Here is a 27,138-nt window from a genome sequence, read left to right as displayed (position 1 = left end):
CATCCTTATTTATAAAACCATCTTCAGTGCTCTGATGAGTTTAAGTCTTCCTGTGTCACACACTGCAAGCAGAAATATGTGAGTGAACTGTTGCCAATGACTGTGAGCAAGCATGGGGCATGTTTCAGATTACACTGTGTTTTCTTGTTCAGATCTGATCTCCTTGCTGGGAGAGGTGGAGAAAGGCAGCTCTAGGGGATTTACTTCTAGCAGCAGCAGCAGCACATGACCCATCAATCGCGTGATTATCACCACCGAGGACGAATGGGGAGAGTGAAGAAAAAGTGAACGCTGCCTTGGAGCAGCAACAGCATTTTCTTCTGCTCGTGGGGCCCTTCCACCAGCTGGATGCTTCATGGCTTCTCCCAGGTTAGAAACCTACTGCTGCCCAAACCGGGATGCAGCTACACAGCTAGTGATGAACTTCCAGCCTGAAGTCTTCTGCGGAGTGTGCATTGGCAGTGCTTCCGTCAGCCTGCTGCTGACCATCCTCCAGCTCCTGCCCAAGAAGGGACAGAGTCCACGGAAGATGCCCAAAGCCTCCTCCTCTTCCACCATCCTCCTCCTTATCTCCATTTGTGACATCCTTGGTGGCTTAGGTAAGCACCAGCTTAATGTCCCTCACCCTTGCTACAGCAGGCTCTTGTTGCTCTGAGACACCATTGTCAAATGAAGCTGATGAGCAAACGGAGATTTCTGAGGACACATGCTGTAAATATTCACAGGCAGATTTGAGCCAAGTGAGATCAGAAAATTATGAGCCTTTGAGGGAGAAAGGTCTTCTTGAATAATTATGTTTTAGAAGTAAAAGCTCTTGACAAATCTACACCAAAATCGCTGCTTTAAAGCAAATTAAAATCCAGAACGGTGGCTGGTTCTCAGAGTGAGACATAAAAGTGGAGATGAGGCAGCATATTTAAAAGTAAAGCTGACATCAAACAGGAGATCCTTAGGGATACATTTGAAAAACATTTCTTAGATGTCTTTAAATCATCTCAGACCAAGTTTGCCTTCTTGTTCATGTGCCAGCCACTTCTCTGGTCATATCACATCGACAGCAAACAAGTTTGAATTGCAGCTATACACAGATGATGCTGGACACAGGCTTTTGAAATGTGAGCTAAGCTTCCTTATCAAGGACAGCATATTGCCTGGCACTCGGCTGATAGGCTGGAGGAATAAAACAACAGAGAATAAAAGAAAACTCATGAGTCAAAATGAAACTAATGTGTCTAAATCTGTTCCATCAGTCTCTGGTATTTACTGGCAAATCAGATATAAATTACCATGACACATGCTATGAAAATATAGGATGAGCGTCTTTCTACCACAACATTTTTTTCCCCCTCACAATAGATAACAGTAGTGCTGTTCTGTAAGTCTCCCTTGCTGCCTGGGGAGGGAGTGGGATTTCAGACCTTATCCCCTTTCATACCTAGCCAGGTTCTCTCATGGTACACAATAAGTACCAATGTTAAAACAAATTATAGAAGGGGAAATAAAGAAAGATAATGGAAAGGGTCCTTTTAGTCAGGTGAAGTCATTATTTTTTTTCCCCTTTCACCAGCAAACTCAAAACTATTTATCCATCATTGTCTTTGAATTATACTTAATTTGGCATGGGGATCATTCTCTCTCGGTGCGAAAGCTGGTGATTTTGACCTTCTATACGTGGGTGCTTTAATGCTTATTTCAAACCAACTCAGAAAATCTCACTAACAAACTGTGAGTTCATTTTAAAAAATGGGAATTTTTCTCATCTAATTTCAAAACCCTACTTTGTTCAGTCCTGTGGGAGAGAGGAAAAGAACTGCTTGCAAAAATGAAGACAGCAAAAAGTGAGAAATAGCATTTTTCTGCAATGAGGGATTACAGAGAAATGATCATTAGCATATGAACATAAGCCTGTAAAATTGTAAGTAGTTACTGGTTTATGTTATTCTGTTAAATGCTACCCAATTTATTTCAGGGAAGTGAACAACAGTGAGCTTTTAATCTACATAACACTTCAAGTCCCAGCAGCTTCAGATTCTTGAGGCTAATTTCCCTGAGCGATTACACTGACATTTAAATAGTTCCTGCTGTGTTCCTCTGTAGCCCTTCCTGGACGCACAAAATCTGGGCTGCGATGTGAAATATGTGGCCCAGGAGCAGCATGTGACTCATATCACACCAGCAGATCAACACATTAATGTCTTTTTCTTTTCTTTTCTTTAGGTATAATCTTCAGGTCAAGTGTATGGCTAGGCTTCCCAGGCTTCATAGCTAACATTTCTGTGGTGAATGGGACTGATGTGTGGCCGTCTGCTTTCTGTGTGGGGAGTGCGGTAGGTACAGAGATTTTCTCCCCTTCTTCCTGCTCCCTGTTGACAGTCCCTCCACGTGGGGAGTCTGAAAGGCAAACCACTGTTTCTGAGAGGAAATTCGATGGTGAGTCAGAGCCTGGATACAATGGTTTCAGGCTCTACCACACCCCAACAAGTGCATTCATGCATCCTTCCAAAAATCCTGGATCAGGGTGGGCAGGGTGCTTGGTGCCATGCGGTGCACATGAGGACTCCGGGCAGGATGAGTCCCAAGTGTTTTGTAGTACTTGTCACAGGAGTGCTGGGATAATGGAGGGCACACCTGTACCCAAACCAGGGATATGAAGGCATAAGGGTACAGCCCCGATGGACTGTGAAGCCACCAGTTTTGTTTGTGCTGGCACAGCATTGCAAGTGCCCTAGTGCCTCCATCGCACTTATGGCACGAAGGTATCTACCGACTTTCTCCAGCAGAAATGACAGCCTGAGCGGTGGCAGTGGGGAGCGACTGAAGCCAGCAGCTTGAGTAGCTCAAATTATCCTTTGCAGTGTTCATACACAGAGTGACTGCACCATAAATATACCCAGACACAAAGCTGCTGGCAGAAGGTCTGTCCTTGCCTTGTAGGATTACAGCTCAGATTGCTGCTTCCGTGAGTGTTCAATGACTGCATCTGTCCCAGTTTAATTAAGTATCTTCTGGATTAAAACACAGGAATAAGAAAACGTAAATGCACTCCAAAAGTGCACGTTAAAACTCTGTTTCAAGTATTATAATCACAGTACCATTTGAGATGTATCATTTGAGTTTACCATTCAAGAACACAGGCCACATTCTTTACCAAAACACAGAGAATGACAAATGAGACAGACCAACACTTTAACCAAGTTCAATAGGAATGTAGGGTTCCTCCGAATTCTTGCATAAGCATTAACAGTATTAGCTTTACAATTCAAAGCTTACAATATAGAAGAGGATTATTCATCTCCAGTATTTTTAAATAACACAATATGTACGAAATAGAACTCACTGTACTTTTTAATGCCTATAAAATGACAACTTCAGACATGGTAGTGTTGTGCCATAGAAACAAATATAACTTGCAGGTCTCTATCAATTAATACTCAATTCCAGCATACATGTTTAAGTTTTGCTTATTAGATGCAAATTTGGAGGTTTTTTTTTCCTTTGATGAAGAGGAAACCAGCAACATCAATATCTTGTAGCAAGAATGGCCGATTCAAAACCATGTTTCCCTATGTCTTAAATCTCTCACACACACTCACACACACAGTTTTTCATTTAGATTTCAGGTTAGATAGTGAGCAGCACAGCAGTCTACCACAATTTTTTGTTTTCTCTTTCTTGGGCTCCAGCAAAGTGCTGGAATTTGAGTCACTTGCTAAATTTAGGTTTAATTATATTGGAATGAAATACAACCCTGCTTTCACTCACTTCCCCTAACATATTCTAGTGTCAGGTAATAGAATGTTTCTTATTCTATTTTTCTTTTAGTGCTATTGTTACATTTTACTTAACCACAAGCCAATGCAGACTCCAAACAGTGAGGCCTTTAGGCATCTCCTTTGAATAACACTCCCTGGTTTGCAGAGGGGTGCCCTCTCAGGTGCTGTAGCAATATGTATTATTTTCCTAAAAACTGGGAGATAGTTTATGAAGATTTTGGTTTTAAGTGCATCTGAATTGTATTAGTTTTGGAGACATTCTTTTCTGTGTTGGATTTTCTGGGTGGAAAGACCCCGCAGCTGATTTTATTCTGTATATGTATAGTAAATTGTGCATTTCTCAACTGCAGCAAATATGTAAAAGTGCAGATGCTATTAAATGCTGAGTGCTATGGGTAAAGAACAATAGAAGGATGACTAGAAATTTATTTTTTGGCCCCTGTGCATTAGGAAAACGCCACGGTGTTTGAATTAAGTACTGAATAATTCATGCTTCAAATAACTAGAGGCAGGGTCTATATCCATAGTGAAAGGAAGTATTTCCCAGCTTGATTTGCCTTTTGGAGGAAGGAGTGGTAGATCTCTATTCAGTGACGTTTGTCCTACCAACAAGTTGGTTTCCAGCTGTAAAATGATACTACTATGGAGTGTGATAAAGGATACTAAGATAACTGAAAGAGGGCTCAAAGGGAAGGCAATCTGAACATTAAAATAGTTTCAGACAATTACGAAGAGCCAGCTCCTATGGGGAAGAAATTTAGAACTTATAAACAGTGGCAAAGAAGGGTTGCTTATCTTATACAGGCTCATGAGAAAAATGCATAGGGTCAGCTCAGGAACGCTGTGGAATTTAACTTGATTAGAAGCTGTTTCCTTTGGATTTTTATTGAAGAAACCATTATGGCCTCAGTATGGATAATTTTTCCAGAGAGTGAGTGATACTTTTTTTCAATGATCTTTTTTTCTTAAAAACCCTTCTCTGAATTGGGTTCTTGTGCATGGAGAAAATGCCCTTCACATGCCTGACATCAGATACTCATGCCTCAGCTACTCAGAAATTAATAAAACTTTAACCTAAGATTAAAACGTACTCACCATAAATTTCTTTGGGCTTCACTGACAACATTGAGGGTTAAGACTGGAGAGGCAATTTCAAGGCAAATTTCATGCTTTGCAATCTCAGCTGGAGATTACACACATTTAAAGAAAAAACAACCAGGCTGAAGGTCTGAGCCTTTTCCCCATACCCAGTGGTACTTGAGAAACCGCTGTGACATTTAGCCTTTTTTTCCCCCTGCAGATGTGGATCCAGCTATTATACAGTGCTGGCTTCTGGTGGTTGTTTTGCTATGCTGTAGATTCTTACTTGGTGGTAAGAAGATCGGCGGGACTGAGGTACCAGAGTTAAAGCCCTGAATTTGTTATTTTCCTTCCAACACTATATGTCCATGTTTGTCAGCAGCTCAGTGTGTGAGTGAAGATTGTAAAAACATCCAATGTTCATACTAGGTAATGACATGGGTGTGTGGTGTGCTAAGTGCTGAAGTTGCCAGGATACGCTCAGATATTGATTTGTTTATGTCTGATTGGAATTTAAATGTAACTGAATTCATCTAGCTTTTGGAAAAATACAGAGCAGATCAGGCTCTGCAAACTTTAGATAACTATTTTTCTCCTTACTCCTCACCTGAAATTGATTCTTGTGGCAAAAAGAAGTGTTATACTGAAAATAAAAAATGGGAGAGAGGAAGTGTGGAATTTCATATACTTCATTCTTGATTTTTTTTTCCTCAGATTTTCTATTTTATCCACTTCTCAGTGTTCTCATTATTACACTTCTGATCACATTTGTAAAGTTTTAAAGAAGAATGATATGTATTTACTACAGATTTTTTCTGCAATGCTTGTAACAGAAGAATTTAAACCCTTTGGAAAGTACCACACTTTAATGCCAAACAGAAAATGTAAGGTGTTTCTAAGTTGGTTGGTAGAAAGACAAAATGACCTTCAGTCACTACTGCTAAACATGGACTGTGTTCTCAGGTGATACTGAACAATCAAGTACTAGAGACATGGTTCATGTTTTGTGAAGTCCCACAGCTCTAGTCTGAAACAACTGAGACCTGCCTCTTTCCTCCATCCCTGATAATCAAAAAAGTAATGTGTATTTGGGCTTGAATCTGATACCAGGGTAAACAATGAGCGAATTCCTACAAATAGAGATTTAAATCTCCTTAAAATGTGAGCAATATCCAACTCTGAAAACTAAACATAATTCTCTGCAAATTACAGAAAAGTGTAATTTGACCATTTGGCTTAATTCTTAAGTTTTAATCCCCTAATTTACTCTTTACAGGAGAAATGAAGGATGCAGGGATTCCTTCTGGAGACTTGGGAATAAGGGAAAGGCTTTCCACCCTACAGGTTGGAGGACATAGGACTTCTATGTGCAAGCCTGAACAACTGCTTTGGCTCATCTTTTTTTTTTTTCTGAAGGGCTCCCGCTACTTCCCTTAGTTTAACTTATTACCAGTGTTGTTCTGCACCATTTCATATCTGTAAAGCTGTTTCATTAAGGGTCATATTTTTATGTTGCAATGTGGAAAGTGTAAGGTTTGGTATCTTTAACTTTACCTGTCCTGTTTGGTACCTGCAGTACAATTGTGCTGTACCACATGATGACGTGGGGCCTTGCAGTGATGCTCTGTGTGGAGGGAATCGCACTGCTTTACTACCCTTCTCTCTCCAGGTAAGCAGGGCTCTGGGGACACACTATGAAATCACAGCATTCTCTGGTCACTGGAATGTCTGTTGGTCAGCTTTAGACACAGACGTCCAGATGTTGGGCATTATTCATCTTTGACAAGCATGTCCCACTGAGTCAGTGAGTGTTCAGTGAGTGAGAAACACCTGCCTGGGTTTCAGGGGAGTCTGAAGAAATGTGCCAGGCAATACAGGCACTTGGGCAATGCTGCAGGGCTATGCATAGCTTCTGCTATGTCTGATTTTAGCTTTGTATTTGTTCCTTGAATTTGAGAAAAATGCACAGACACTGCATGTTAAAAATCACTTTTAGGTTCCATATGAACTGGTGGTGAAGGTCTGTTACTTAAAAGTTTAGCATCTTGTTGCTTCATTCCTTTTATATTTTTAAGTTAAAGGTGACATAGAATATCCACAGCTTTCAGCTATGAGAATAATTAAAAAAAAAAAAAAGCATAAGCTGTTAATGATTTCTTCTTAGCTGTGAAAATGGCTTGGAGCATGCAATCCCACATTACGTCACAACCTATGCTCCGCTCCTGCTAGTGCTGGTGGTCAACCCAATCCTGTTTAGGAGGACAGTATCAGCAGGTATGTTTTAATGGCCAACATCAATCGGTGAGTGTTATTTAGCAACATAACAATACTGTAAAGAGCCATGTCTGTGTATTCAGTGATGTAGGACAGCTTCTCATCACATCATAAAGATACAGGAAATGGTGGCAGGAAGTTGCCTACTGAAATGAAAATACCATCTTGATGGGAAATTTGCCCTAAAGTCACATTTTGATGATCACAGAATCACAGAATGGTAGGGGTTGGAATGAACCCCCTTTCTCAAGCAGGTTCACCTAGAGCAGATCACACAGGAATGTGTCCAGGTAGGTTTAGAAGACCTCCAGAGAAGGAGATTCCACACCCTGCCTGTGACAAGGCTCTGTCACCCTTACAATAAGGTGGCTTCTCCTTAATTTAAGTGGAACTTTTAGCATTCCAGCTTGTGCCTGTAACCCCTAGTCCTAGCACTGGACACTACACAAAAAAATGTTGCCACATCCCCTTGACATCCATTTTTCAAATCTTTGTAGGTACTAATGAGGTCCCCCCTCAGTCTCCTGCAGGCTGAGCAGCCCCAGATTCTGCAGTCTTTCCTCATAAGATGCTCCAGTCCCCTGATCATCTTGGCTCTGCACTGGACTCTCTCCAGAAGCTCCCTGTCCCTCTTGAGCTGAGAAGCCCAGAACTGGACACAGGACTCCAGATGAGGCTTCACTGGGGCACAGTAGAGGGGGAGAAGAAGCTCCCTCAACCTGCTGGCCACATTCTTCTTGATGCATCCCAGGATGCCATTGGCCTTCTTGGCCATGAGGGTACATTGCTGCCTCACGGTTACCTTATTATCAACCAGGACTCCCAGGTCTCTCTCTGCAGAGCTGCTCTCCAGCAGTTCAACCCCCAGCCTGTACTGGTGCATGGAGTTGTTCCTCCCCAGATGCAGGACTCTGCACTTGTCCTTGTCGAACCTCATGAGGTTCCTGTCTGCTCAACTCTCAAGCTGGTCGAGATCCCATTGATGGCAACACAGCCTCCTTCTCACACAGAGAGCAACTCCACCCCCTTGTCTGTTGTTCCTAAATAGCACATAACCATTCATGGCTGTGCTCCAGTCATAGGAGCTGTCCTACCATGTCTCTGTAATTGCAATGAGGTCACGGCCCTGCATCCTCACCCACATCTCTAGTTCCTCCTGCTTATTCCTCAGGCTATGTGCGTTGGTGTAGAGGTAACGCAGGGGCTTACTCAGTCAGGTTTCCCTGGATGGTTACAAGAGGATCCTCCCTCATTTGACACTCCCTCAGGGCAGTTAGCCTTCTGCTTCTCATCTTGGTGTGTGGCTGAGGAGCACTCATCATTGCATTTCCTGCCCTGACCTGTTTCACTGTTGGATGGGATGGCACATATTTTGCCATTTCTCACCCTGAAGGCCATGAGGCCTTCAGTTTAAAGCCTTCTTAATCAAGTTGGCCAGTGTGTTCCCAAAGATATCAGTGTCCTTGCAAGATAGCTATGTCCCTTATCAGATTGGAGTCTGAAGAACATCTGATTGTCATGAAAACTGAAACTTTCTCGTTGGCACCAACCTCCAAGCCAGGAGTTGACTTTCTGTTATTGACTGTCCCTTTTCCTCTGGCAGGCAGGATGAATGAGAAGATAACTTGAGCCCCACAACCCTTCACTTGCTTCCACAAGGGTTTATAATCATCCTTGACTGTGGTAATGTCATGACTCATTACATTATTTATACCCACATGGAAGATAGCGGGGACAATAGCCCGCATCCCTGACAAGCTGTGGCACTCTCAGGTTGCTTGCACCCTCTCAGCCACATCTCAGATCTTGGCTCCCAGCAAGCAGCACACCTCTCACTAACCCTTGTCTGATCGACAGATGAGTCTCTTGGTGCCTATTGCCAGTGGAGCAGTTGGTGGTGGATTGGTTGTTGAGGTTTCCCCACTTGGACTTTGCTCATCCAGGTCCTCCATTGTTAGTACTTCAAATTTGGTTTTGATTGGGACACTGGAGAGAGGATTGCAAAGTCAGGCCTTGCTTTTTTGTGTCACCAGGGCACAAAGCATTTCATTTTTAGTGGAGGCTGGTGCCTGTTTTTGGAACCATCTGTCAATCTCCAGCTCTGCTCCTCTAATACTTCAAAGCCTACTAACAACTTCTTGCAGCTCTTTTGCCTGATGCTGCAGCTCCTGGACCTGATGGGACCTATCACATATACTTACTTTAGCAAGAGGGGTACCTAAGCACCTCCTGCAGTCCACTTGCACTGAAGCATCCTTGCTATCCATCTTGGTCTGGGTGGATGCATTGATCTTCTGCAGGGCATTCTTTGTGAGCCCTGGCTTTAGCTCACAGGCAAGTGCTCACCATCTTGTCAGTTTGAGACTGGAGCACTCCCCCTGGTTATGGCTCTCTGTGGGTAGCAGGTTGTTCCCCGCCTGTCCTCCGTGCTTGCCCTGCCCGCAACAACTGCAGCAACAGGCCCTGGTTGCTGTCCTCCTGGTCACCACGCTCCTGATTGCTTGCACTACCTGGGGACCTTAATGATGTACTCAAACTGTGCTGTTATAAACCTCTACTATAGATTGGCAAAGGTGTTTCTATGCTACTAAATTACTCTTGATTTAAAATATTTGAGGCAGTGTATATCTTAACTCTACTGTAGTATTGGTAGCAACCTTGACTTTGGAACATAATTTATTCTATTTTAAAGGTAATATTGGTGAGATCTTATAGTTGATTTTGTTTCTTGACAGCCCTGGAGCTAAAACAACAATAAAATACAATCAGAAATTTGTCACTACTGATCCCGAGATTATGAAACAAATGGAAACAAACTTAGATGAGACCTTGAAGTTCCCATGTCATTTATTATCCATGCTTTGAAGAAATGACCGTAAAAAAAACAAAAAGTCACAGATTTAATGCATTCTTTGCTTGTAATTTGACCAGTGACAGATGTTTTCAGTACCTGAATTCATGTTTGCTATCTATACATGGATTATATCAAAAAAGCAGCAGATGACCTTGTATTCTCAGTTCCATCTTCATCCAATCTATCCTGCATCCTTCAATAAGACTCTTTTTCAAAGGAACAATTGTTGCTTTAAAAAAGTTGTTTCTATAAAGTGTTGCTTTTTTATGAGAAAAGACACATCATTGAGGATATCTGTGTTTGTGCATATGCATATTCCCTGTGATATCCGAACAGCATGTGGCGTAACTGTCTATTTTTGCTGACAATATACCTTTAAGTTTTAGAGAGGTAGCCAATGCTGTAGCAATCGCAAAATGAAATATGATACAGGTAATAGGACAGAATGTATTCTAATATGTTACATTCACTACCTGACACATTTTATATCGAAGTTGTAAGCACTACTTTTTGTTATAAAAGTATGTTGCCCCTGCTATTTTCAGTGGGACTGAGAAAAGAAAAAACAGCTAATGGGATATCACTCACTTTAGGAATCCATAATATATATACTTCTTTTCCTTTAGTATTAGGCTATGCGTGAGATTCTTTGATGATGGTCCTTGTAGCTTCTGAATCGCCACTGGAGACATATCCATCCATTCCTTTGTGCTCTCTTTGCGGATGTCTATCATTTGGATCCTTGTGCCTAAGACTAAGACACATATCTATTAATGAACATAATTGTATTACTTTCCAGTTGCCTCGTTACTGAAAGGGAGACAAGGGATTTACACAGAGAATGAAAGACGTCTAGGAACGGAGATCCAGATGCGGTTCTTCAAAATTATGCTGGTATTCATTATTTGGTAAGAGGTGTATTATTTTGTTCTAAACTGTCTTTTTCCAGTTGGAGAGGGTCAGTGACAAGAATAGAGCCTGATGTGTCACTTCATTTGTTTGTTCTTGGAAAGGAAGGTGTCTAAGGAAGAAGTGGTTCTAAACTAGTTCACAAAGTAGCTGAATCACTCATGTAGCATCACAAGGCTGTGAGGAAATGATAAAAGTTTAACCACAGGGAAACAATAATCCCGAGAAACAATAGCAAAAAAACCCCCAAACAAACCAAATGAAAAAGGTTGGGCATAGACTAAAGCTGTCTGAAACAGCAACTCCCCAGAACTGTGTGCTGATAAACAGCTTTCTGTACTCAAAATTTCTCAGAGCCAAACACATCACTTTAAACCTACAATAAATGCATTTCTAAGACTGGCTTAATGTCCCTGACTATGGTTATATAATGCAGACACTCCTGTGGTCTGCAGATCCCAAATGTGTGAAAAAAGCATGGATATCAACTGAAAAATACAGGGTGATATGCCAGAAAAGAAATCTCCATATGATTGTGTGTGGAGTTTCTGGTCATTTAATCTTGTTTTTAATATTCCATCTTCCTACACAAAAACAGTACTTTAGGGTAGGACAGGAAAGAGACAGAGAGAACAAGGGAAGAGTGGGAAAAGAGAGAGGGTACACACCTGATCCGCAAATCTCTGCACCTCTACTCCAGGAGGTACATCTAGCATGAAAGATTCTGGAGTGGTAACTGGAACTGGAAATACTGAGTGCACATAACAAAATTGAGCTGAAATAAGGCCTGCTTTTGGAGAAAATGGTTTTAACTGCAATCTCACAATTTTCACACGTCAATAAAGTCACCAGAAGTGGTTATCTGCTATACAAGGGTCTGTGCAAGGACCTAGCAAGAAGCAGTCACTGCTATGTTTACTATCTACGTGAGTAACACAAGCAACAAGGGGAGGAAGGAAATGACCTTGGAGGAGTGAAATGTCTTGGCCAAACATAACAGGCTTTTACAACCACTTAACTTTTTTTATACACAGGTACATTACTGTGTGCTACATTGATTTAAAAGGCTGAGCAGGGAGAAAAACTGACTTTTTGTCTTCTCCTGGCTGCTGTAATACTGGAGTGCTTTGGAGGGAAATTATTGGGTTTTTTTCTTGGGAAATAACAGGGTTCACTTGGCTTGGGAAAGAAGTTTCTCGTGTGAAGGATGGGGTAGCCAGCAGGGGAGGAGCTGAGACACAGAAGTGAAAGATCCTGCAGCATGGCTTCCTGGAAATTGCTGAGGTAGTGGAGAGCAGGGAGTTAGCCAGGCTTTCAGGGCTGTGCAAAAAAATAGCCCAGAGGGACCATAGAAATGTATTGCAACCTAAGGCACAGTGGCCAGCTTGCCAGTCTGAGAGCAAGCATGAAAGAAAGGGCCAAATTCCCAAGGACACACTGGGGATATTTGTCTATTTCCAATCTGTCTCATTCTGAGTTTTCCTACTAAAAAAAAGTAATCACAGCTCTATTTTCAGATTTTGTTCTCCTAATAAAACATAAACTTGAGAGCATAAAAACTCTCCCAAAGGTTACTGTAGGGAAAGACTGAGGCAGTCCTGTCTCAGAAGCTTCAGGATGTTTCCCAGAAGTCAAACATGAGTTAGTCAAAAACAGCAGGTTGGAGCAACATGGGGTAGAAGAGATGCCTGCAGATTTGGAAGGAGAGAGTAGGAGGTTTTATATTAGTTATAAAAATATAATCACAGGAAGGACATGTACGAATCACTTTAGAAAGTATGATATGGATGCTGATGGTTTCCCTTCTGAAGCTGCAGTAGAACTATAAAGAAACATTGGCCTGATTATTTAGAAGTCATAGGAAGTTACAGTCATTTGCTATAACTTTTATTTAGTGTAGAATATCCTCAGTTTCTTTCAAAGGATGAGGTTTGATTGTCATATAGTCATGGAATAGTTTGAGTTGGAGGGGACCTTAAATATCATCTAGTTCAACCCCCCTGCTATGGGCAGGGACACGTTCTGCTAGACCAGGTTGCTCAAAGCCCCATCCAACCTAGTCTGAAATACTTCCAAGGATAAGGCATCCACAACCTCTCTGGGCAACCTGTTCCATACTTATCCTTCTTTGGAAAGAGAAATTACCTATATTCTAAACATTTGATGACATTTTCAAGGATTTTAAAGTCAACTTTTGTTTTGCTTTGTGTATTTTTTTAATGGACATTTTGAAAGTAACCTAACCCTGAAATTCTAACTCCAGATGGGGTTTCTGCAGCCTTTTACAACACATAAGCACATATTTGGTTTGCTTATCCATGAACAGTATCCTTTTAAGACAGAAACAAAATAAATCAGCATGCATGATCTTCCCATTATGAATCACCGTTGTTTATCATCTCAATTTTGTCCTGCAACTTACTGTTCTGTAGCAAGCAAAGATTAAGACTTAACATTAAAAAAAAACCTCACTCTCCTTAGTGATCCTAGTTTCTATAATTTGAAGATAAAGCATATTTCACACATACATATGTACGTGTATATTACTGTCTTGTTCTTCTTTTCTCCTGCAACAGCTGGTCATCCAATATCATCAATGAGAGCCTTTTGTTCTATCTCGAAATGCAGCCAGATATCAATGAAATGCCCTTGAAAAACATCAGGAGTGCTGCACTGATCACATGGATTATAATGGTAGGTCAGCCGTGACATTGCTTAGTCTTAGAAATCACTTTTATAAGACTGGTGGAACAGCATCCTGTGTAATGGATGGTCAATCATTTTTGGGAGTATAAACACTCTGAAAACTAATGGAAAGCAAGAGAGAGGAAGTAGTCATCACTGGGAGTGCTTTTCACATATAAACTTTGTCAAAAATATACCAAAGGCCAATGTTTTCTCCCATTTACTGCAGTATGCATTCTCTCTGGAAGTGATTGCTGCTCATTTTAAGATCTGGAACAGGCCACTACACTGATTTCTAGTCTCACCTTGCTAACTTCTGCCATTACACAACCTACAAATTTTTAGCTCACGGTTCCTAAAGGTTCCCAAATAAAGTAGACATTTTCTGGTAATTCTGTGTTTGTAACTACACTTTATGATGAAGAACAATTGCATCTTATATGATGATATGTAATGAATACATGAAAAATCTTGAAAGCAGTGCACTAAAAAGCAGCTGTAAGATGCTGGCCTCCGACTGTAGCCTACTCTCTTTTCTCCTGTTGGAATATTTGACAAGGGATTTTTCAGCAGTGATATTCCACATTCCTTTTCCAAGATAGTTTATTTTGGAACTGTTAAATACCTGTAAGAGCATGCTTTGTGTAGTTAAGTCCTTGAGCAGTTTTGTATTGAGGGGTGAAGTGATGCAACTGATTTGATACAACCTCCTCCTCTGACAAAGAGTGAATATACTCATGTGACAGAGACTTTGTTCTTGCGCACCTGGAGATCAAGAGGTCAAATTTAGGAACTGAGATATTTTTTCAACTGTCAGTAACAATAATTTGCTCTTTTCTCATGAGAAAAATGGAAACAGCTACAGCCTTTCACTTGGCACTAGGTACACAGACAGTTGTGGGTTTTTTTGGAAATCACTTATGATTTTGTTTTTCATTGTCTCTCCCTGTTTTTGTTCCATCCCACTTTGATGGACATTTTGACTGGCTCAAGATTGGGCAGCAATTCCAGACAGATCAATTTATGCTGTTTTACAAAACTTCACTATGTGTGTTGGTGTCTATTCTCTTATATTTAACTTGGCTTCTAGTGAAAAATACAATATTTGCTTTTGTGAATAAAGGAGTCTACAGCTTGTGGGGAAAGTTAAAAACACACCACGGGACTGACTAGCTAAAATTCATGCTAGAAAACCATTCGATGCTTACTGTTCACCAGGATGGCCTCAGCATATTAGAACAACAGGTCATGGTATTTCTCTCTGATTTGTTTGTGTCTGCAATGGGATCAACTTCATTTTTGCATGGGTGCAAATAGCATGCTTTAAAGACATCTATTCTTCAGTGAAAGGAAAGTTGTGAATGCATGCAAAGCATTTTGCTGGAATCAAAAATGGAGCCTTGCTGGTGAAACTCCTGTTGCACTTTTCTGTCCTAGGGAGTTCTTAATCCAATGCAAGGCTTCCTCTTCACGTTAGCTTTCTATGGCTGGACTGGATGTAGCGTGGACCTCAAACGGCGAAAAAGAGAAATACCCTGGGAATCAATGTCCTCATCAACTACAGGTGACAATGCCTATCCCTCACCAGTGAACTACCAAAGCAGCATCCATGATTCAAAGAAGATATCGACCACTGACAGCCAGCAGACCGATGAGGCTATAAGCATGTTGTCTGAAGGTAACACTAGTGGGGATGACATTATAACCAGGAGCTCTCCTATCTACCAGGGCTGGTAGTTTATAGGTATAGAACTGGATCCCATTTCTGGTTTTGTCAAGACTCATAAAACCACTTCACCATGTGAACAGTTGTGTACTCTGGAATTAGGTTTGTGCCCAATGGCTTGATATCATTTCCTGTCACTTGTGTGCATGTGTGTGAGAGGGAGTATGTGAGACGGAGACATACTATGGTTTGTGTCTTCCTTTCGCTTATAGAACATGTGTTGACAGGTATCAAGGTCTGATGCTTTTTTCACCAGGAGTGTATCTCTGCAAAGATCTGTTTTACTTATGATTAATTTTCATTCATCTCATTTTAATCTGTCTTGTAACTTACATGTAGTAGAGAGTCTTCTGTTTGAATAAATGGACTATTAATATGTTGAGTTTTTAAATGCGCTGCCTTGCTTGCCTCGCTCAGCATAAAATTCCTCACTGACAATTACAGCTCTAGGATTTGTGAGACATTATTTTCAGTCTTGACACTCTGGTAAAACATTATGGACAGTAAACTTTGACATAAGCACAAAGATTTCCTGTTTGTGTAGAATCTCACGGATATAGTCTTCTTTCAACTTGTTTATATGATTTTTTTCAGTTTGGTTTTATCTAGGGAGCTGAAAGTCTTTTTAAAAAAACAAACTCAACCTAGGCTCCATAAACATGTCAGAATAATGGTCCCAGCTCACTCCTGCTTCAAGTGAAAGAAATGCTTCAAATTAAGTTTTACTATGAATTCTGTTTGATCCTTGTATGTACTTGTATGTACCTGTCTAACAGGTTTATCACTGTTAAGGATGTGTGCATAAAGAAAGCATTTGTAAAAAACACTTAGATGATCTGAGTGCTCATCAAAAAACAAAGTCCTTTCTCTGTGCTGTCCTCTATTTTATGTCTTCATCTGCTGAAGAAAGATTAAATCCATTCTCCTTATCTTCCCACATACACACCTGTTCCGTGCAGTGCTCTAAGTACCTATGCCATAGAAATATATCATACCTATATCATATCCAAACAATTCCCTGGACTGATTGAAAGTTAAGAAAAAAATGACGACTGTGTCTGCCCCAGTCAAAAGCAGAAGTAGTGTGATTTAAGTCTGGTTGTGCTGGAAGCTCTTCACTGCAGTTTGAAGCTTTTTACAGTAGTTTGAGAGATGACTTGGTAGAAACCCCTTAAGCCCATGTAACCTCCCTCCCTTCCTTCAGCATCTGACTGGGGACAGGCATAAAACAAAACCTATTTTTTCAGACCCTCTTCACATCCACTTTGACTGATAACTTCACTGTGTATCCAAATCTTTCTTTTCCGACCCAGCTCAGTCTTAGCTGTTGTAAAAAAAAACCAAACAAACAAACACCCAAACATTGTTAGAGACAACTGAAAGGTTAGTGCCATAATAACTTGAAGCTTAAGCTGCTGTGTTATTCGAGTCCCAAGATGGTGAGAGATGTGGGATCAGCAGAAACTAGACAGAAAAATATCAATTTACTATTTAAAATAAATCACCCTCTTGAACTAATCATTTGATACAAAGGTGATCATCGGATAATTATTTAAGCAGATCATTACAAAGCAAATCTTTACACTGTGCCCTTTAGAAACCGTTGTGGTTTTATGGCTTTATATTGTTGTTCTAGTTGTCAGCAAATACTGGAAGATTACCAGATCCTTTCTTTTCATCGCAGTCATTTTTTTCCCAGCTAAGTCTGAAGAGAGAGAGTAGGGATTGCAGAGCAGATTGTATTGATCCTTTTGAAACCGAGGCCACATTTTCGATGCAAGACACAAACGTTCAGATCCTAGGGTGTGGACCAAGCCTCTAAAACCGAATAAACAGGCTCTGGCTTCACAGGAATAATCACATGGCGCAAAAGGTCTTGGGAGGTGACAGGCTGTTGCAAGAGGCCCTATGAGAGGAGTGAATAACTAATCCTTCCTGCCCTTGGTTGCTCCAGGGCACATGTGGGACAGGGACAGACCCAACTTCTCCCGAGGCTGTAAATAATCCCTTAGCAGTGCAAGGTGGCTGCTGGCGCTGGAGCACCCGTGCTCTGGGACAGTCTTCCGGGAGATGTGAGCAGAGTTTCCTTATCTGCTGTTCCCAGCCTCTGGTGGATGCACGCGAGGGCATTCCTCCATAGCTTACAATGGGGTGATAGTTGGTTCTGTTCATGTGTAAGCATGACCACATTTGATTTCATTTCACGCAGACCTTGTTCTGTCTCTCCAACAGTTCCAGCAAATCATTGCCTTCTCCAGCAGTTGCAGAGGGTGCTCATTTCTTCCCATCAGGAGTGTGCTTCTGAGGTGCAACCCCCAGCTGCCCCCAATGCCTGTGCTTGCTGCCTGCACCTCAGCGGGCAGCCCCAGAGTGCTGCAGCTGCCTTCATTTTGGGGGAAACTGTGTGCCCCAAGGCACACAATCAGCAAGGACACACTACAGACATCCATGTCCTGGACAGAATAACTGTAACAGTAACCTAAACACTGCCTTCTTGAGTGCGCCATCTACTCTCTGCTAAGAGGACCCTCATGCTTATCAGCATGTAGAAAAACATCCTAGTTTTCATTTCAGTGACCATTTGTATTTACATAATCATCACAGTATGTTAATCCCAGCATCTGGATTTCCAGCTCACAATGCCTTCAAATATGTCTATTTTTAGGAGCATGCTATATGAACATGAGAAGTGCCAGATTCTGGCCTGAATGTTTGTTTTCTAAGGTGCATTTCAAAAGTCACTTGGGTCAATAAGAGAGAGATCTTGTCGATACCGAAGTCCACAGAAGCAGTCAGAGTCTATGGCCTTCATCTTAACACTGTCTGCAGGAGGAGGCGTCTGCCACAGTCACGCAGTTCTTCAGTTCACGAGCAGGAATGCAGCTGCTTCTCTGGGACGGCAAGGTGTGCCATAGAGGATAATAGGGAATGAGATCAGTTATTGTCTAATGAAACATATGTAGCTAAGGTGCTGTTTTGAGAGTACGGCATTTGTCAATTTTAGCTTCTTGTATTTTGAGCACATTAGAGCACAACAAAAGCTTTCTGAATTTACTGAAAGGACAAAAGAAGTAAATTTTAAAAAGTAGTTGAATGTATGCGCTGAAACAAAATTGCTGTAGTGGAATCTCATAAAAAGGGTATCCGCACACAGGGCAGTGCAGCAGAATTGCCTCTATATAACACCCTCCTCTCCTCCCAGACAGCTTATCAAATCCAACCATACACAGTAAGTGTTCTCCGTATTTACTAAAACTTCAAGCCTTCAAAGATAAACTGAAAAATTAGAGGAAAAGCATCTTCTTGTATCCTCTAATATTTTCTTAAATGCTCCTATCTGTTCTCTGTTGGTGAAAGAGGAGGTATGGAACTGTATTTGACCTGACAGCCTCACACATTTATTACTATTTTATTTGGCCAGATGTTCAGGCTAGTTGCAAAGCTGAAACATGAGCACTCAGTAAAACAAGTAAAACAATAAACTACTTGAATGGGCAGACTTCTTGCATACCAGAGCTCTGCGTTTATGAGGCTCACCATATGTCTGAATACCAAAATCCTAACTACACCTCTCATTAAGCCTTTCCTTTGGTCTTGTACATCAAATACATGAAGGATGCTAGAAAGTGAAATGCTGCATATGCTTCCTGCCCCCTTCTCTCATCCCCTCTATAATTAGGCTTGACTGACTTACGATTCAGAAATTGTCCTTGTATATTCGTGATGAAAAGCTATTTGATGATCTAAAATTTTCTTAATTTTCACAGATCCCTCAAGTTTACAATAATCCCAGATGGAAGTCACTAAATCACGTGGTAGCCAATGTAATTTTTAAGACAGGTCAGGTGATGTCTGGGTCACTCATCCTTTACAGAGCTGACATGCATCTGTGTGGACATTGAAGCTCGTAGCTAAAGAAGTTGATGCAGTCTTACTTAAAGAAAAATAGAAAACATGGTCAAATACAGGGATGCATTTGATTCTGTTTTCCAAGGCAGTTTATATTCCCTAGGATACGCTGTGAGCTGTATGGAAAGTTGGGTTTCCCACTGCACTTCTCTCAGCAAACAAACATTCAGATAGCTAAACTCTGTGTAGGTATTTGTAGGTAAAGTTTTCAAAAGGCTCAGAAAATTCACTGAGTGATGGCAGCATTTGAGTTAAAACCCAAAACAAGGCAAACTAAAGCATTTTCTTTCCCACAGTTGACAAGAATAGTGTCTTTCTAGCTTTCTCCAGCTTCTCCGTGCTCCCATTTTACAAAAGATTGCAAGACTCTTAGAAAAGAAATTAGACACCATACCTAGAAAGAGAACCACTGTAGTGATTCTTAGACCCTTGACAGCCCCACAGTTTAGAATGTGCTTACTGCTAGGCCACCCTTGCACCTGCTCGGTATGTTTAAATCTGTGGCACAGTCAGAGCTTGCTGGGAGGTGAACTTGCACGGCTCAATCTGCAGAAAGAACCAGTGTGTGCTGTGTAATTGAAATCCCTGAGAAGGCATTTTGCTGTTGATGCTACTGTTAGAGTAAGGGTTGAAAGGCCGAAGGGACAGGTGACCTTGCTGGAGCCCGCCCACAGCAGCCAACAGGGTCACACTGTGAGCTGGCTCAAACGCAATGCGAAGGAAATGCTGGTGAGACCCGAACATGGCATCCACACCTAGAAAATCCCATGTTCATAATTAATACAGAAACCCTTATGTCTCAGAGGTAGAAAGCTTAGCTCTGAATCTCAATCTGAACATCTTGCAGGCTTAGGGAGTTTTTGTAGCCCTAGAAATTAGCCTAAGCTTCTCTGCATTTCGTGGGAGTGATTATTTTGTGATCAGTTGAAAAGAAAAAATAAGGCCTCATACATCTTGTGTGTTTTAACCAGCTAGTATGGGATAAGGCAGGTTCAGGCCTTGTATTTATTGGAGCATTAGTTTATATGATCTCTTGTAATGACATAGACTTGACTATAACATGTCGTTAGCTGTAGCTGCTTCTATGGGACTGTGTGACTGAGACAACATTTATGTCATTTATTTCTTTCAAACAACATTTACAAGCAGAATGAGAGATGAGAATGCAACATACTGTGTTAAGAACTACTAGGAAAAAGAATGTGTTCTTTATCTGCATTATGGCAGGGTTTTTTATGCCCAATGACTATTATGCCCTTAGTTTTAGAGAAAGCTATAATGCACCTGGCAGATTAGACTAATGTAAATCCAATCCATGGAGTCAGAGATGGAGTTTGGCTGTGCACAACCGAGAAGCTGCATATTCAGGGTTCAGGGAAAGTAACGTCACGATCCTGGGCAACCAGCTACAGGTGGTCCCCTTGGAGCAGAGATTTTGACCAAGTGACATCAAGAGATCCCTTCTCACCTCAACCAGTCTGTAATTCAAAGCATCCTGTGATCTTGGCTCTCACCCTTACCCCCTTACGTCTTTTGGTCAGCTGTTTGGCACAAAGTAATGGCTGTTAAAGAAGCTTATATTATTATTTCTGAGCTGGGAGCATGCTCCGAGCATTTTCTAGTCTGGGCCTTTTGAGGGATCTGGAGACAGAGTTCACTCAGGAAAATTAGAGAAGAGGTAGTTTTGCTCTGTGTCACATGATGGCTCTTATCTCCAGAAAGGAAGGGAATTCCAGTTGGAGATGTTTGCTGTGGTTAGAAACTCTCATTTCTAACAGCTGTGAATGTTAGTGTGTCTCTCTGTAAGGACTCTGAATGAAAATCATCCTGTCATTTATATTTACAAATATGAGTACAGTATGATATTAATAGGCATAAAAACTTAAAACAGGTAAATTTGCCCTGTGACATTTGAATATAAGAAACCGGATATTCTTTGCTCAATCAAAGGTAAAAAACCCCAATATCTATGTAAAAATATCACAGTTAAGAAATAATTTAAGAAACAATAATAGTCACTTGGGGAGAAAACAAAAACGTTACCATGCCACAAAAGCTCACCAAGTAATTTGTGTTGTCTGAATGCAGTAGGAAGACAGCCATGAAATTCCCGAAGACATCCACTGGAAAAGATGTAGATGTATAATAGGGCTCTTTATCACCAGTGTATAACTAAGAAGATCTACAGTTAAAACAAGGTCTATAGAGCTTTCAAGATCCCACTTTGTAACACCATAAGGGGGCTCTTATTGCATTTTTTTTCATCAGGCCTTGTTACTTTGCCAGGGTTCATGAGCAGTGGTACTGCATTCCCATCCCCAGCAGTCTGAAGGTGTGGAGAGAGAGCACGCTGGCATCGTGAAAATCACCTAGTAATGAGAGTGATAGGAAGACTTTGTGCTGCCTCTTCATCTCTTGCTTCATGGAGTTCATCTCATTTTGGAGTGACAAGGAGCCTTTCAGACCTCTCCACCATCTTTCCTCTGCCTCCCATAAGCTGCTTAACACTTTCACTCAGCATAGCCAAGAGAGATGTAGTGGGTGAATGGAGGCCTTGAATTCTTACTCTCAAGCTGCCTCCAAAGAGGTGCCCATCCACTTATGCATCTGTAAGCCCCCTGAAAAGTCTTGAAAATCTGTAAAACCAACCATGACTTCTTTTATCATGTTTATTTTAAAAAGGTACGTTTTGAAGACATGAGTTTAAAACAATGCCATGGTGGGGGGGGGGGGCACAGTTTCTACAATGTAGGCAACCAGCTGTGCTGGCTGGGTTGGTCCTTGCAGCATCCTCCCCCTTCAGAGGGCACTAAAAGCTCAGGACAGCATGAAAACACTGGCAGCCATTCATTGCAGCTGCAGTCACATGATAACAACTGCTCCTGTTTTCCTTTCTACAGAAGACCTTGAGTGAATTTCCTTGAGGAAAAGAAAAAAAAAAGAAAGAAGGAAAAAAATCAACAACACAACTCTCCCCTTTAGGCCAAACCACTCCATTGAGCACCACATTTTATGTAGCAATAAAATGGCCACCCTGCCCTCAGTCATGCGCCTCCATGTGATAGAGACTGCAGCATTCTTCTCATTAGCCCTTTCCTCAAGGCACAAGACAGGACTTGCCAAGGATCAGAGGCATTCCCCCAGCCCTGCTAAGTGCTCTGGGTAACAACCCAGCTCTGCTACCGAGCTGTCAGGCAGTCAGCTGTCCCCTAGGAATGCAATTACACCCAGAAAAACACGGCAGAGGCCGGATAACAAGGCTTTTTCCTCAATTTCCAGGGATTTTATAGCCTGAAAGCTGGTATTCCCAGATTCCTTCAATATGATTGAATTTAAAGGAAAGAAAATCATGTCTACATTAACATAATAATTTTGCTAAAGACAAAAGGCTTTTTAATAAATATCTTTAAACATAATAAAGGCTGCTCCTTTGTTTGCTGGGGTCTCATGCTTACCGAGCTCTATGGCTTCAGTGGTGCTGTGTATCTAAGAAACATGTGAAAGGCACAAGCGAGTGAGCTGAGGATACAAAGGCAGCCACAAGGCTCTGAGATTTGTCTCTCCTAGATACATTTATCCTCCTGGAGGTAGTGGGGTGATAGGACACCCAAGTGCCCATGGTCCTGCTGCCATCACATCAGTCCTGCTCCTGCCTCTTCGAGCGCATACATCATGAGCATAAAATTAATTCTGGGACCAAAAAGAAGGGATAAATGCAAGTAATGCCAAGTTTATATCCCCCATGGTAGGAGATCCCTTGCTTCAGATTGGCAGCATTTATTTTTACAGGGGAGCCCAGAATGCTGCAGCACTGTGCTCAGGTCTGCAAGGGATGGTCTGGGCGCTGCCTGCCCCCAACATCAATGTCTATTAGCCTGTTGGCTACGTGGCTGTAAAATCTTTACAAGAATATGTTTTTTTTTTTTTTCCATGGCACCTGTTTCAAGTATCAATTTTATTGGTACTTTACTGAGAGACAATAAGGATATGTATTGTTTAAGGTTATTTTATGAAGATATCACACTGTTGATACCCAGCTGATGGATTCATTTTATGCCAGGTGAGATTCTGATGATAACTTATGAAATCATGGGTTGTCACTTGTCCTGATCCTGCAGACACTTGTGAAAAAAACTGAGACATATTCAAGCATGAATAAACAAGCAGCCTGTTTGTCAGTGCACACACACATAGGAACACAAACATACAAATACTCCTCAGGTTTTAACTTCATAGTTTCTGATGATAGGTAAATTATAAATTATAAACTATAAATTATTATTTACTTAGTTTTTTTTGAGATTCTCCCACAAAATGTTAATGCCTTTTGTTAAAAATAAGCTCCCCAGAAGATACTACTGAAATAATAAATATTCTGTTTACAATAACCTAAATTTTCATTGAAATAAAATTTCAACATGTGATTCACTACAACCCCCAAATATCCTTCAAAAGCGCCATCTAAAATTGCATCAACATTTTCTCGTTAAATTGCCATAGCTTTTTCTTCACATAATTTTTTTTTTTCTGGGCCATTTTCCAATGCCAGTTTGGGTGTTTTGTTGGTTTTGTTTTATTTCAACCAACTCAAGCGATAATCTATTATATGGCCTCCCAGGAGGCTACTCTAGGATGTTTGCTTGGCAGATGTTTGTCCAAAGAGAAAGTTAATCTTAGAAAAGAATCCAGATACCCAGATTTTGCTGGGCAATAATATCTTCCCCAGCCCAAGACATCTAGGGCATAGCAAGAACAGTATTAATGAATTAGGTCAAAATAATAGAGCAGAAATCAAAGTGTTCTTCATTCTCTTAATTTCATTTTGGGAGATAAATAGCTCATCTTTTCATTGAAGGAGGAATAAGCACCAACTTTTTTGTGGTGCAGAATGTGGAGAGGAGTGACCAAGTGGTAATATGTAAAACAAAAAAAAAAAACCAAACCTTTTTTTTTCATTTCTGCTAGAGGTCCTGCTGTGGTTTCAGTTCCTACTGGAATAGGTTCAGCTCAAGCAACAGATGAGGGTGTTGGTGTGGGTTTTTTTTAAAGTAAATTTAATGTAAGGTTTGTCTTTCTGTTGGGATGAGGTCTTCAATGATGTATGCAGTTTTTTTTCTGTTAGGTTCCCCAGTCTCAGAAGATCTGATGGAACTTTTACTGTGGTGATAAATACTGTCGGCTTTTTTTCCATACCAACAGCTTCGTGTTGGTTTCAAATTTGCATCTGGAGAAATACACCTGACTCTATCTTTTGCATTGAGTCTGGAGTATTATTTTTTCTTTTCTTTTTTTTTGTACCAAAACATTTCTTTAACCACTTTATCTAGGAGATCTACGTTTTTCTGTTAAAAGATGATATTTCTTGTCTGTTAAATGATTTTTAGAGACCTTACTCCAGTCTTCAGACGTGTCTCTACTGAAGCAGGCCCAAGTAGGAAAGCTATTCTAAAAGTTGGTATATTAGAAAGTTTTAATTGCTTAGAAATTGCTTTGATCTGCATTCCTTGATCATGAGACTTGGACTTTTGATGTGGATATGAAAAAAAAAAAAGGATCTTTGTGTGGGATGACTGTCATCCTCTGTAAAAGGTCAGTGGGTGGATGATTAGATATGATCATTCTATTTGGCAGGAATTTGTCATGATTCTCCTCACATTAACCTTTGGGAAAGAAGTCAACAAATAGACATTGTCCAATACTTAAAAGACGTCAACACCATACTGTGGACTTCTTTGTGTTAGGTTTCTGTTATTATGAGGAATCTGTGATCCCATCCACCCTAATCTGTGTCCTCCCTGACAGTACCCTCTTGCAGGTACTTGACATCTCTTTCAGTGCAGCTGTCAGGACACTGTGACTGTAAGAATGGCAGACAAATCTCAAAAAACATTCTAAGGGTTTGAACTTTCTATGTTTCCCTTGAAGAATATATTCAGTTTTTCAGACACTGCAACAGAGCACGTAGGGAATGTAATGCTCAGTTGGCACCACAGATTTTCAGAAGCCCAGGCAGGTAATTGTCAGTTTTGGAACTGCAGAACGGCAGAGCTTAACAACTAAATCCATTCTCATTTGTTGTGCATTTCTTACCATGTTGAGTTACTCCAGCAAAAGATGAAAATGCCAACTTTACCCCAGTATTTAGTGGAAACGATTTGAAAAGAAATTAGCAGAATCTGTTCTGATCTTTAGTAGCGAGACAGAGACTAATGACTTCCATGGTGAAGCCGACGTTGCTCCTGTGAAGGCAGAAGATGTCAGACCTTTCAGCAGCAAAGAGGATATAGCTGCTTTCCTGTGGTTATTAGATTTTGTATTCTTTTGGTGTTGCGAATATATTCTAAAGGAAATAGAAAAAAACTATCTCTAAGGAAACAAAGATCTTCCTTCCTATTGGGAAAAGAGTCAACAAGAACGACAAATTCCTAGCCAAATGAGTAATTTCTTCACTTAAGAGATTTCAGAGCTTTGCAAATTACTTTTCGTGCCATGGAGCTTAGATATGAAATCGCATGCACTCATAATGGGCGAAGCTGATCCGTCCCTTGACGGGAAATGATACGTAGAAAGACTGCAGGGATGTCAGTGGGCTTCAGCGAGATGCTGCAATATTACATCTTCCCAGAAGAGCTCTAACAAATACCTTTCTGTTGTATTGCACACTGACAGATACGGGAAGCAAATGTTTAGGACTGTTCAATGCTTCCAGTGTTGTCAAATAGTTTTCAGGCTAAGTAAATATTTATAGGGTAAATAAACTACAATTTTAGGTTGCAAGTCACACATTTTCTTGAAACGTGCCTGGAAACGACGTGACTGGAAACGACGTGACTAAAAATAGGACCCTCACGTGGCATTTATTTAAGAAACACATAAAGTGAGAACTTTTATATAGCTGCAGCCCCACTGTGACTGCCTCCTTAGCTCTCAGGTTCTTCATTTTCAGAAACTGTTACAAAGACTGCTTGTGGTTCTTGATCTCATGAGAGCTGAAGAAATGTATTTGTCCTACTGTTTTCAAATCATACAGTTAGAGGGAATTAATTGCACATCAGTGCTGTGCAAATATCAGAACACAATCAGAGAGAAGTGGCATGAAAGTATATGATTTTCTCTTTTTTGGGTATTATCTTCAGTAAGTCATGCAGAACAGGCGAGGTGCCTGAGGACTGGGGGAAAGCAAATGTCACTCCAGTCTTCAAAAAGGGTAAGAAGGAGGAGCTGGGTAACTACAGACCAGTCAGCCTCACCTCCATCCCTGGAAAGGTGATGGAACAACTTATCCTGGGTGCTGTCTCCAGACATTTAAAGGACAAGAGGGTCATCAGGAGCAGTCAACGTAGCTTTAGCAAGGGGAAGTCATGTCTGACCAACCTGATAGCCTTTTATGAAGATGTAACCAGGTAGAAAGATGGTGGTAGTGCAGTGGATGTGGCTTATCTTGATTTCAGTAAAGCATCTGCCACAGCATCCTGGCAGCAAAACTGAGAGAGTTGGACTAGATGATCAGGTAGTGAGGTGGATTGTTAACTAGTTGAAGGGAAGAAGACAGAGAACGGTGATCAGTGGGGCAGGGTCTAGTTGGAGGCCTATATCTAGTGGAGTCCCTCAGGGGTCAGTGCTGGGACCAGTACTGTTCACTATATTAATTAATGACCTTGATGAGGGAACAGAGGGTACTATCAGCAAGTTTGCTGATGATACTAAACTGGGGGGAGTGGCCAACACACCAGAAGGCTGTGCATCTGGAATATTGTGTCCAGTTCTGGGCCTCTCAGTTCCAGGACAGGGAGCTGCTGGAGAGAGTTCAGCTCAGGGCCACACAGATGATTAAGACACTGAAGCATCTCCCTTATGATGAAAGGTTGAGGGAGCTGGGGCTCTTTAGCTTGGAGGAGACTGAGGAGTCATCTCATTAACCATTTAAA

At 41.1% G+C, this 27,138-nt stretch overlaps 1 protein-coding gene across 1 annotated transcript; it reads left to right on the top strand.

Moving 5' to 3' along the window:
• Positions 1–294: 294 nt before the first annotated feature.
• Positions 295–15,590, top strand: GPR143 (G protein-coupled receptor 143). The gene is made up of 8 exons (XM_010209550.2): positions 295–599; positions 2,218–2,327; positions 5,074–5,168; positions 6,430–6,522; positions 7,018–7,127; positions 10,781–10,889; positions 13,467–13,584; positions 15,013–15,590. The coding sequence occupies exons 1-8, from the start codon at positions 356–358 to the stop codon at positions 15,310–15,312; spliced, it is 1,179 nt and encodes a 392-aa protein (XP_010207852.1). The 5' UTR covers positions 295–355; the 3' UTR covers positions 15,313–15,590.
• Positions 15,591–27,138: the final 11,548 nt, after the last annotated feature.

This window comes from Colius striatus, chromosome 1 (assembly GCF_028858725.1).
Source record: "Colius striatus isolate bColStr4 chromosome 1, bColStr4.1.hap1, whole genome shotgun sequence".
Taxonomy (NCBI): domain Eukaryota; kingdom Metazoa; phylum Chordata; class Aves; order Coliiformes; family Coliidae; genus Colius; species Colius striatus.
The sequence above is the reverse complement of the archived record's forward strand: the minus strand, read 5'-3'. Positions and strand labels throughout refer to the sequence as shown.

Excerpts from the sequence above, each read along its gene's own strand:
- GPR143 (XM_010209550.2), top strand. The coding sequence starts at position 356 with ATGGCTTCTCCCAGGTTAGAAACCTACTGCTGCCCAAACCGGGATGCA. Across the intron at positions 600-2,217 it reads TGACATCCTTGGTGGCTTAG|GTATAATCTTCAGGTCAAGT; the intron begins GTAAGCACCAGC and ends TCTTTTCTTTAG. Across the intron at positions 2,328-5,073 it reads CTTTCTGTGTGGGGAGTGCG|ATGTGGATCCAGCTATTATA; the intron begins GTAGGTACAGAG and ends TTCCCCCTGCAG.